The 12,536-nt window shown below is 53.8% G+C and overlaps 1 protein-coding gene across 6 annotated transcripts in view; it reads left to right on the top strand.

Annotated features, from left to right (window-relative positions):
* The window catches only part of CUX1 (cut like homeobox 1), a 348,569-nt gene that overhangs the window by 256,842 nt on the left and 79,191 nt on the right, over nt 1-12,536 (top strand). For 4 of the 6 annotated variants that reach the window (XM_043915055.1, XM_043915053.1, XM_043915054.1 and 1 more), the window contains one exon: nt 5,141-5,329. In XM_043915055.1, coding sequence (XP_043770990.1) covers nt 5,141-5,329 — 189 coding nt within the window. The remainder of the gene's footprint in view (nt 1-5,140; nt 5,330-12,536) is intronic. The other 2 variants (XM_043915056.1, XM_043915052.1) reach the window with 1 other exon arrangement.

Here is a 12,536-nt window from a genome sequence, read left to right as displayed (position 1 = left end):
TGAGTTAAGCGTTTCAGGATACAGAGAAAAATTTTCCATTTAAGGCACCATCACAGCCTTTGTACTTAATGGACTCTGGTATTAATTTTGCCCAAAACGGCCCCTCGTCCAAGTTCACCTGGACGGGACCCAGCCCCACGGCCATGGCAGGAGGAAGCTGTCGAGGATGGCGTCTACACAGCTTCTCCCGGCCTCTGTGGTCGCTTGGGGCCCTCGAGAGAAGGCCACGCATCCTGTGTCCACACGGGGCTCCTGAGCTACAAGTTGTGATTGAGAGGGTTCCTGGCACAGTCCTGGACTGTAGCAACCAAAACATTTCGGAAGGAAATGAGTGTTTGTGCAGGTAGAGTAAGTTGTGGATCCTCGGGGTGCTTAAACACTTCATCATCGGCTAAGTGCAGTGTTTACATGGCACCGCTTCAGTCTCCCGCTAGCGACCCTGCCAGGGCTCCCCTCAGGGGTGCGTTCCCACGTAGCTCGGCAGCTCCAGCCCCAGCCAGTCGGGGAGCGAACGAGCAAACATAGGAAACCGGGCCAGCGGCACAAAGTCTGTTGGGCTTGGCTGGCAGAACTCAGCAGAGAAACAGTCGAGGCTATAGATCCAGCAGAAGCCAAAGATCCCGGGCCACTGGGGTCTTAGTGGAATCGCAGATTCCGGAAGGCGCTGCTCCTCCCGCCTGAGGGGCCGTGCATGGCTCCTGACGGTTATCTCATCTCTGCCTCATGATGCCGCGGTCGTTAGAGGACAGTTTTGTTGCCTTCATTTTGTATGTGAGGAAACAGGCTCAGAAGAGTTAAGTCATCTGCCCAGGGTCACACAGCTAAAACATGACCGAGTTGGAATGTGAGCCCAAGGTTGTCTTGCTCCAAAGTCCACCCCTTCTTCTCCCTCCATCCAGCCACCCCGGATGGGGGCACACTTGTGCGCACTCAAGGAGACAGGAGATATGCAGGCTCTTTGGCAAGTATTTACAGGAAAATGTTAGCTCGGGGCTCTGATGCCCCACACCAGGCCGCCTTGAACCTAAACACCTGTCCATCAGGTGAATGAACCGGATGGAGTCCACCTACATTGGCCACTTGGCATTGGCAGGAATAGCAGGGTGATGAGGAGAAAGGGAAACGGAGCCTCCCAGTCCCTCGGCCCTCCCCGGAGAGGTCAGCCTAGACTCCAAGCGTTTGCCTTGCAGGCTGGGATCCTGGCCCACCATCACCGCACATCAGGTTTCCCACACGTTGAGTAACACTCTTGTATCTTTTTCGTATTTCACCTGAAAATGGCTGCAGGGTAGCAGAGATCATTATCTGGCATCTTCTGTCCGGTCTTCGTGTTCTGGTCTCTGTGAGAGGATTTATGTGACCTGCGAGGGTCCACACAAGCGGGTCGGCAGGCAGGCAGATGGTTCCAAGGGACAGAGTTTAATGGGTACTCCCTCAGCCACTACTGCTTCTGCATTCATTCTCCCCTTTGGAAACACACCCCCACCCCCAAGGCCCAGCACCCTTATGTATGGTGGGACACAGGCCCTTATATATGAAGCCTGGAGCCTGGGCAAGTCCCCCAAGACAGACTCAGGACCCCATGCTGGTGCTCATAGGGGCCTGTTGTCAGGCTGAGGGAAGTCAGTTTCTGTCCTTCCGTGGTTTGTCCGAGCCAGGGTCCTGACCCTGGACCCCATCCATGTCACTGGGGAGTCCCTGGGCCCTACCCCAGGCCCCTGAACCACAGCCGCCACAGCAGGGCTAGACCCCATGTGTTTGCTAAAGCCCTCAAGGGATTTGGGCTTTCCTGGTGGCTCAGTGGTAAAGAATCTGCCTGCAGTGCAGGAGATGAGGGTTCAATCCCTGCGTTAGGAAGATCCCCTGGAGAAAGAAATGGCCGCCCACTCCAGTATTCTTGCCTGGAGAATCCCATGAACCAAGGAGCCTGATGGGCTATAGTCCATAAGGTCACAAAGAGTCGGACATGATTAGCGATTAAACAACAACCAAGGGATTTGGGTGTGGCTAATCAAGGCCTAGACAGACACGAGGGAGGCAGTGGTCCTGGTCCCCTGGGTCCACATTTCTCAATAATAATCTCAACTGATTAATCTCAGTTATTACTGTTTATTACTGAACTTCCAGAGGCCAACCTCCTGCAGTTTTCCACCCCTCCCCAACCCTGTCCCACCATCTCCTTTGAGCTGGTGCCCACAGACCAGCGGGCCACACCTCCATCACCCAGGTGTGGGCCTCTCCTCCACCCACAGTCCCTGGTCCACTCCAGGCCCTTGTCCAGCTCTCCCTCCATTTCCCACTGTGTCTACACGATGGGACGACAGGATGCCCTTGTGCTAGAGATGGGAGTGAGCACATTCAGGTGCAGAGGAGGGTGGTGTTTCCTATCCTAATTCCAAGGTCCCATTGCTTTAGGGTATATTACCTCATCTCATCTCACATAATTTATGTGAGACACGAATCATGCTTGCTTTGTTACGAATAAGCACTCTGTGGCTGTTCCTGAATTAATTGGCATGCCTACATTCACGTGGTTGACTTGTGGGCCAAGACAGGCTGGGCCCCAGGAGCTGAATGGCCATCCATCCCCTGGGACAGTCCGTCCCCTGCCCCCATCCTGGGTCCAGGGCCACACTGAGAGCTGCTGTTTTTACACATGTCTTCTGAGCCCCTTGTCCCTGATGTGGCGACCTGCACTCACCTGTTGAAAACCCCAGATCACCTTCCGGTTTGTCTTACAGATTCTTTCCCTACGAGCACTTTCACAGTCGCTATGGCTGCCATTCCTCATCCCTGGAAGACTGGTAAATAAGTTCAGTTAGATACCATAGCACAGCCTACCCCCACCACGAGGCCGACCTCCCTGTATCACTGTCATCATGTCCCCCTGCTAAGTCCGGGCCCCCTGGCCGCCCTCCCAAGTGGTCACTTTCAGGTACCAACGGACTCAGTCCTCTTCAAGCCGGCCCCCCAGCATCGGTCACCGCTTCCTCGTGCCCTGCTCCCTGCCTCTCCCACCCCGTCCCACCTGTGGCGTCTATGCCCGGAGACAGAGCCCCTCTTCTTCCCACAGGCTCACCCGTCCACCCACACCCTCCCTTCATCTGCAGGCCCCTCTGCTGTCCTCACTGTGGGGGAGACTTCTCTGCAGTCCCTTGGCTCCTGACTTCAGTTCCTGCCCATGTTGTCTAAGGGCAGAGCTTCCTAAATTCTCTGTGGTTAAGGACGCTTTTATTTGTTTTGTTTTGCTTCTAATTTCCAATCTGTTGCAGACTGTTTTGCAAAAGACAATAAAAACGTCACAGCAAAATCAGATTGCTGTAAAAGTTTCTAAACGCTTATTCTCCATTTCAGTGCTTGTCTCACTATGTACTGGCCACGGTTTATGAATTGGCACCGGTCGGTGGAGCACAGTCTGAACAGAACTGATCTGGACAGCATGTGCCTCTTTAATAAGTTGGCGGGAGAATGCTCACTGGGGCCCCAGGGCCACGGGTAGATCTGCCAGAAGTCAGGGGAAGCGAAGGGCTTACTTTACAACGTCATGCAGACTAGAGACACTGCCCACAAAGCTTCACATTCTTACATGGTAAAGGCCTTAGTTTCCCGGGAGGGAGATAGGAAACATTATTTCCCTGGTGACCAGCTGTCCGCAAAAGTGAGAACCCTGTGACAGGCATGTCACATGTGGGATGGCGTGGCTGTCCCTGCCAACTGGGGCTGCAGCTGCCACAGTTCCCTGCCCCAGTTTAGGCCAGACCACGGCATGCAGCAGTGCATGTCCAGGGGCTGGGGTTCGGCGGGAATGGTGGCATTCTAGACTGCAGTGTGAGCCACCCCCAGGTCTCTGCTGTCACGGGGACCAAGCCATCCTCCCCTCCCCACCCCATCAGTCACACCCAGAAGCGCTCCGCCCTGCAGACAAGCTCCCAGAATTATTCAGGCGCTACAGTTACTTTTAAAACCTGACAAAAGTACTGCTCTCCTACTTAAGAAGTGGAGTTATGAATTTGACTTTTAAAAAAAGATCTTTTCCCTGTTTTGCATATTTTCTAAAATGAGCAAATTTGAGGAGTGGGGAGTAAGGTTTTTAAAACAGCAATTATCAAAAGAATTTGTAAGCAAAGGAACCCCAAATAATGCATTTTCCACATCTTTTAGCTTTTTTTTTAATTGCCAACTCAGAATCAACTTGTCAAATGATATCTCAGTTTCTAGATAATATAGTAATGAAGCAAAAGGATACTGAATCTCATCTTGTGGTAGAAAAATCCGAATGCTGTGGAACATCCCAGAAGCCGTCCTCAGAACCTTCCCCTCTGGCGTCCCCAGCCATCATCAGCAGGGCCATTTCCTTCACCTCCTTCAGGCCTTTGCTCAAAAGTCACCATCTCAACGAGGTTTCTCCTGACATATTAACCCCAGATGCCCCGTCCCTGCTTCAGTTTTTTCATGGCACTTATCACCATCCAACACGCTCCGTGCTGCTAATAAGCGTATTTAAGGTGCCTTGATAGCTCAGTTGGTAAAGAATCCGCCTGCAGTGCAGAGACCCCAGTTCGTTTCCTGGGTCTGGAAGATCCGCTGGAGAAGGGATAGGCTACCCACTCCAGTATTCTTGGTCTTCCCTGGTGGCTCAGCTGGTAAAGAATCTGCCTGCAATGTGGGAGACCTGGCTTCAAATCCTGGGTCGGGAAGATCCCCTGGAGAAGGGAAAGGCTACCCACTCCGGTATTCTGGCCTGGAGAACCCAGGACTATACAGTCCACGGGTTCGCAAAGAGCCGGACACGACTGAGGGACTTTCACCTTCAGGCCCACCCCGCCCCGCCCCATGGGGACAGGACTTCTGTCCTTTCGTCCTCTGCCGTGTGCCTGGTACATGGTGGGTATTCAGTAAATGGTTATTGAACAGACGAATCCAGGCGGCATCTCCCAGGCAGGTGGGAAGGCGGCAGGGGCAGGGCGATGGGCAGGGCGGGTCTGAGCAGAGACACGAGGTGCTGCCGTCTCATCCGCGTCACCATCCACATCCTTCCCGCCGCCTGCTTTTCACCTCAGCCAGCCACCGGCACCGACGACCGATCCCGCGCACCCGTCCGAAGCGGGAGCGGTTCTGTCATCTCCTTTGTCCTCCGCAGGAGCAGGCCATAGAGGTGCTGACCCGCTCCAGCCTGGAAGCTGAGTTGGCCGCCAAGGAGCGGGAGATCGCCCAGCTAGTGGAGGATGTGCAGAGACTCCAGGCCAACCTCAGCAAGCTGCGTGAGAATTCGGCCAGCCAGATCTCCCAGCTCGAGCAGCAGCTGAGCGCCAAGAACAGCACCCTAAAGGTAAGGGCGTCAGAGGGCTGGGAGGGAGTTCGGGGGGCCGGGGAGGGCAGCACGCATGCGTGCACACGCCACCTCCCTCCACACATGGTCCTTTAGGGCACAGGGCATCTGGCTGCCCACCAGCACCCTGAGCTCTTCAAAGGGCACTTCACCCCACCGTGTAATGACCATGGCAGGGTGCCTCACCTCAAAGCCATCTTGTTGTCTGTGACAGTGATGGTTAAAATTCCTTCTCCTTTTAAAAGCAAAAGTGACTGCTGGGGACTTATCTCGATCGAGCTCCAGCCATCAGCCTGAGTCTCTCCCTCCAGTGAGTCCAGTAGGAGGCATGAGGCTCCCCTGGACTCAGCTCCTCTCAGAAGCTCCATTAGGCTCTTGTTTGGAGGACTCCATGCCTTGACTGACAGCAGACAAGGCAGCCTTGACCCCTGTGAGGTGGCTGGGAGCAGAGTCCTAAAGCCCAAGACAGCGAGGCAGGATGGGCTTTGACCCAGGTGGCACATCCCTGCCAGTCGGCCATCCTCTCACGCAGCCCATGGTAGAAACCCCCATCCTGGGGGCCCGCCCGCCCACTGCGCTTGCTCGTCGTCCAAAGACTCAGAGGCTGTTGGTGCTGGACCCGAGGCTATGAGCTCGCTGACCCGGGCTAGAGCACCGTCAGGGCACGGCTGTCCGCAGACATAGTAGTCCAGCTCTGCCGGCCTCCCCTGGCTCCTAGAGGAGGCTGCCTCAGGAGGACCCAGCCCCCTGGGACCCCAGCCCTCCCTGGGGGTGCCCAAACAAAATGAACGCCAAGGGTTCACTTCGGGCAAGTCAGCACCGAGCCTGGGGGGCCCTGCTCCCAACCTGCAGGGCTGTTTTCTGACCCGCTGGCCTGTGCCAGGAGCCAGGGCCCAGAGCCCCCACGATCTGCCCCGATCTCCCACCCGCAGTCCTCAGCCGTCTAGCCAGAAACTATGTCCTCTTGCGGCGTCTCGTGCATCTGTGTCCCAAATTCGGAACCCAGAACCTTCTACATTGTATTTTTTAAATTATACTTATTTAAGGTATGTTCAATCTGTTGAAGTTAGCATAATTCAGAGGTGGTCCTGGCACCCTAGACTCACACGTCAGAGCCAGCAAGGACTCCTCAGTGGGATCTTATGTGACGACGGAGAGACAGGACCGCCGAGGGCAGAGGCACGAGCTCTGCCGTCCGCCCACGAGGCCCCCACCTCCACTTAGCGCCCATTCGTGCCGGGCGTGAACGGATAAGCGACCGACGGCCAATTATAGTCCCTGTGCACGAGAGAAAGTGGGTCACAGTTAATCGTAAAAAATGTCAGGAAAACTTTCTCTTATGTAAAGTAATTCTAGAATGTGGTTAGGCCCCATTTTGATATTTTCTAAGTTGAGTTTTTTTTTTGTTTTTTTTTTCCTTCTCAACTCATGACCATGTTTCTGAGGCAGCACTTAGTCTCCAGCAAGTCTGTCCTCCTGGCAGCTCACTGGCCTGACCTCGCTGGCACCAGGGCGGCCACAGTTCGCCCTCACTAGACCCTTCTCTGCCTCTTTGGGTTTCTCCTCCACCTCCTGAGAAACCTCCCAGTGCCCAGGCCCCTCCGAGGACACGGTGCTGCCAGGACAGGGAGATGGCTGTTCAACTCGCCGGTGTTGCGTATTCTCTCATCAGCTTGCACAGCGAGTACCAGTTCCCACTTTTTATTTCCAGATTCAATGTCGTTCTCTCGTGTTAACAGCCGTTCTGACCCCAACAGAGGCATAACTATCGGATAATTCTCCTTCTCCTCCTTTGTTAACAGCTAAAGGGTGCGACTCAAGTCTGTGATGCGTTTGACTACATGAGAGGGAGGCTGTAGACCCTACCGTTTTATTACAGAGCAATTTCTTCCGAATCAGTTAAGGTTTTAATGTTTGCCTTCACCAAAAATGAAACGCAGTTTCACAAATTAATGTTCTTTACCCGTATCTTGGGGGAATTCTTTAATACTGTGCAGTTAATGAAACAATTCGGCAATACTTCTTCCAAAATTATTACTCCCTTATCTTCATCTGATCTAATAATCAAAACATATCCTCTAGTAACAAGACTTCTCTGATTTTAATTATCTTAACCCCTGGTCGCCAGGAGCAAAGCTCTCCCTGATATCAGACCTACTCGCAGAAGGCGCCTGCCTTCCCCAAACGAGCGCGTCTGCCTTGCTCACCCAGAGGAATAAGGTTAATTGAATGAGATACTTCCCTGGGCTTTTTTTCTTTCCTAATGTGTGCAATTTATAGTCTCCAATCTAAACTAAGCAGCAAAACAATTATTAGGAAACTATTTTATGAATGAGACCTGTCAAACCGACCCGATGCTTTTGCACCAGGGGTCTGGGGCCAGCTGTGGTGGCCTCTGGAAGCAGCCAGGAGCCTCCCCTGACTTCCCGTTTCCTCCTCCCCCTCCTGCCACTACCAGCACCACTCCTCCTCCGTTCTTTCCTTCTTGGACCGTGTTGACCTGCTCTGGGGGCTCGGGTTGGGATCGCCGGCCAAGGGCGCCACAGCCTCCGGCTGTCTCTCAGCCTCTCGGTTTGGTGGGTGGTCTCACCATGGACACTGACCACAACCTGAGATAAATTGTGATGTGCTTGATGACGGTCTCACAAGGGCAGAAGTGCAGTGGACAAGCCTTGAGATTATTATGTATTGAGCTTACTGGGGTCTTCTCCACCAGGACACCCTAGGGTGCATGTGCTCTGTAATGAAACATGTTTGGGGACTGAGCGGTTTGCTTTCTCAAGCACCCTGACACACCCCCTCTCTTTTCGACTGAATACTTTCTTCCCTTCACCTCCATAACTGATAGTCATGAGGATAAATTGCCGGTTGGATGTCTACCAGTCTCTCTCCTCACGTTCTACTTTTTCAAGCCAAGTTCGCCATCACTATCCAAATACAGTGGTGCCTCCTCTAACCTTCAGACATCGAAACAGACTCAGAAGCGGGAGACGTTTCTTCCTGTCTGATCTGACAAGTGCTTCAGCTCCATGCCACTTGTCAGGGATCATTCTGTACTCGTAACCAATGAAATAGCCTGACCGCCATCATGAGGCTGCTGTCTCTGGTAACACAGCTCTGGGGTCTTCTGTCAGAACCCTTCAGTAGCCCAGGAAACACGGCTACCGATAGCTCCAATTTAAAACATGTGTCTACAAGAAAGACTCACTGAGGCCGGTCTCCCCTAGGGAGAAATAATATTTTCTACAGATGCTTTAAAGATCAATGGTTCTCACTGGATGCATGGACCCATGTGTTAGAATCACATGAGGACCTTTTGCCAAACCACACAAGCCTCCCCAGCCATCCACACCGCTCAGGCCACCTCCAGAGGTTCTGTTGGGTCCTTTTGAGCCACTGTCTCTCTCAGGGTGAGGACGAAAAAAGACCGACAGCCACTTCTCTGCACTCATTCAGCAACTTTAATTGTGGACACTCCCTCTTTAGTTACATAAGTTCCCTTTCCAGCCATGTTTCCTCTGCACCAGGGCTGCCCTTGACCGCATTTTAACCAGTGTCTTATCACTGGCCCAGTGTGTGAAGCTCCAACATCCAGTCCCACTGATGCTCACCAGGCTGATGGGTATGATAGTGATCCATCCAGCCCGAGGCTGTAGAGGAGAGACCTGTACACGTGTCCCTCCACGGCCCCCGCTCGCCCTGGATGGCACGAGCAATTCCTAACATCAGACACCCTAGCATCAAAGAGCCCGGGGGCCGAGCCTCCCTGAGCCTTGTCCTGGCTGCATCTTGAAAGCACGAGGTGTGAAGGTGGCCCCGGGCCAGGGCCGCAGCTGTTGTGATGCCCCAGAGGGAGGAACTGGGGGACTTTGTGCTGGAGGCCTCGAAGCCCAACTCTGGATTGAGGTCATAAGTAAATCGCTGTAGACTGGTGGGCATTACTGGAAATGCTTCCAAAGCTAATTGCAGGAATCTACGGTGAATCCTCTTAGACACAGGTGCCCTTGGTCACTGGATGAGTGACTCTTGATATTCACCTGCAGACGGTCCCCAGCTTGTGGCCCACTTAGCCAACCTTGCAATGTCCAGGTGGCTGAAATATCCAGCCAGGACCCATAAGAGTCAGCTCCCGTCCCCTCTGTGCTGAGTCACCCGGGATCGCAGCTCGAGGTGACTTGTGATGGGGTTACCATGCAGGGACTCCCCCTTTTCTATCCAGAGCACGCTTCTCCAGCTGGCAGCAAGGCCTCTAATGTCACGGTCACTCTCCCCACCACCCTAACCCTTTTGGTCTCACGTCCACAGCATCCTTGCAGAGCATGCGCAGCACCCAACCAGCCAGGACCCATAAGGAGTCGGCTCCCGTCCCCTCTGTGCTGAGTCACCCGGGATCGCAGCTCGAGGTGACTTGTGATGGGGTTACCATGCAGGGACTCCCCCTTTTCTATCCAGAGCACGCTTCTCCAGCTGGCAGCAAGGCCTCTAATGTCACAGTCACTCTCCCCACCACCCTAACCCTTTTGGTCTCACGTCCGCAGCATCCTTGCAGAGCATGCGCAGCACCCAACCAGGCATCTCTGGGCTTCTTGCCCAGGGATGAAAGATGAAGTTATACCAAGGGACGACTGTTGGTTTAGTCCTCCCCAGCACCTCCCCAACATCAGCCGACCCTAAATTTACTTAACTACCACCTCTCACCAAGGAGCAATGGAGACCTGGGGTGGGGGGCGGGGGTCACTGTTCAGGTGAAAAGGAGGGGCACGCTGCCTAGTTCCAGCCCCCACAGAAGAAGAGTCAACCTCAGACCTCTGCCCTGGGCCAGGGAGCCCAATCATACCCACTGGGTTCTGCCCAAGGGTCCATGTCAGGGTGAGGTGTCACACACTGACTTCCCTAACCTGACCTGTGGGTCCTTAGACAGCACTGCCAGAAGCCTGGCTCCCATCACCCCAGAGGGAAGAGTCGGAGTCACCGGTAAACAGCAATGCAATCACCTCTCTGGCCCCGTCTGCCATGTGGCAAAGATGTGTTGCCTCCTCGACCCCTCGCTGTGTATCCCAGAGGACCAGGCCTTTCGAGGGTCTTTGCGTTAGTCTCTGTGCCAGAGACCCTTAAGTTGGCAGCCCTAGGCCCCATGTTATAACTTGACTAAGATAGATGTCTTTTATAAATTTAGTACCTAATTTGCTGCACACCAAAATACTTTGCATTTGAAATTAAATTACCTCATTATTTGAGTCTTAGCCAGGATTTTGAGAACTTCATATAGATAATGCTTCTAGCAATTCAAGGAACATTTGATGAGCTCTCCTAAGTTCTGGAGCCATTAAGCCATTAAGCTCCAGAGCTCCTAAGCTTTGTAGAATTAAATGTGAGTTCATGCGTGCTAAGTCACTTCAGTCATGTCCAACTCTTTGCAACCCTATGGACTGCAGCCCGCTAGGCTCCTCTGTCCACAGAGTTCTCCAAGCAAAAGTACTGGAGTGGGTTGCCATTCCCTTCTCCTGGGGATCTTCCTGACTCAGGGGTCAAACCCACGTCTCTCAGGTCTCCTGCATTGGCCAGTGGTTCTTCACCACTAGCACCACCTGGGAAGCCCTATAGTATTAAACATACATGACCTATATTATAAGACATGTGTTGGAGGGGCCCTTGCAGCTTGCACATGTGCATCTCACATTTCCTCAACTCTGTCCTTTGCAAACCCATATTCTCACCCGCCCGCTTCCCCAGAGGAGAAATGTGAGACCCGACAGGCTAAGCCTATTACCCAGGCTCCCGCTCAGCCATTTAGGTCTGAGCTAGAAGCCCAGCTCCACACTAGACCTTTCCTCCCCACTCTGTACAAGGTCAGACCTTTCCTCCCTGTTCCATCCCACGAGCAGCTTCTCAGGAAGGCAACCCGCTTCCCAGATTCTGTGTTCATAGCCCGAGATGTAGGGCTGCCTTTCCTGCCATCGGCGTGGAACAGCCAGAGCCGCTCAGGCATCTGTCCTCCTCCGTGGATGTGCCCAGGGCAGCGGGGCGCTGGGAGGTCGCAAGCGGGGATGTGGAGAACCTCAGAGATGGAGCCCCTGGCCTGAGACCCACACAGTGTCTTCAGAAACCGTCTAGTCATATTCAGGAAGTACTGTGCTGTGCTGTTCTTAGTCACTCAGTCGTGTCCGACTCTGTGCGACCCCATGGACTGCAGCCCGCCAGGCTCCTCAGTCCATGGGATTCTCCAGGCAAGAATACCGGAGTGGATTGCCATGCCTTCCTCCAGGGGATCTTCCCAACCCTGGGATCTAACCCAGGTCTCCTGCATTGCAGGCAGGTTCTTTACCGTCTGAGCCACGAGGAAAGCCCAAGAATACTGGAGTGGGTAACCTATCCCTTCTCCAAGGGAACTTCCCGACTCAGGAATCAATCCAGGGTCTCTTGTGTTGCAGGCAGATTCTTTACCAGCTGAGCTACCAGGGAAGCCCATGTTCAGGATCACCCCAGGGATAAAGTAGCAATAACTGCCATAATAACTCACCACCAGTACTGAGGGCAGTACCATGTGCCGAGCACCATGCTAGGTGCTCAGTATTCCGGTGGCTCTCTGTCTGCGGGTCCCACATCCAGGGGTTTGCAGGGCCGAGTGCCCCACGCTGTTCTATGTAAGGGACTAGTGCGTCTGTGGACTTGGCACCTCAGAGGTCCCGGAACCAGCCCACTCTAGGTGCCGAGGGACAGCTGTCCCATTTAGTCCTCATGAAGCCCTGCGCCACGTGTGCTGTTACCCCCATTTTATAGATAAAGAAACCGAGGCTTCGAGAAGTTAAGCGCCTTGTGCAGGGTCTCTCCTGCTCAGTGGCTGAGCCAGGACCTGGCTCGGGTCTATCGGGCCCCAGCCCACCAGCGCCTCACTGCCTCCTGCACTTGTTTCAGGCATCCCACCAAGGCCTGCAGTGCAGAACCCATGTGTTTTTTGGGTTTTTCTTTTCCTTTCTTTGGACAAACAGATGCTCTGCAGACATGTTGAGATAATTAAATAAGATGGTGTATGGGGTGTGGAGCCAGGCCTGGGATCTGGCCACAGTGCAGTGAGCATCTGCGAAGTCCAGGGGGAGACTCTCCAGTGGAGGGACGGCCTGGAGTGCCTGCTGCCGTCCAGGTAGGATACTCCGCAACTAGACTCTCCTGGCTCCCAGCAAAGAGTCTGGGGTCAAAGAACGGAGCT

The sequence above is a fragment of the Cervus elaphus genome, chromosome 10, assembly GCF_910594005.1.
Source record: "Cervus elaphus chromosome 10, mCerEla1.1, whole genome shotgun sequence".
Classification (NCBI taxonomy): domain Eukaryota; kingdom Metazoa; phylum Chordata; class Mammalia; order Artiodactyla; family Cervidae; genus Cervus; species Cervus elaphus.
The sequence above is the reverse complement of the archived record's forward strand: the minus strand, read 5'-3'. Positions and strand labels throughout refer to the sequence as shown.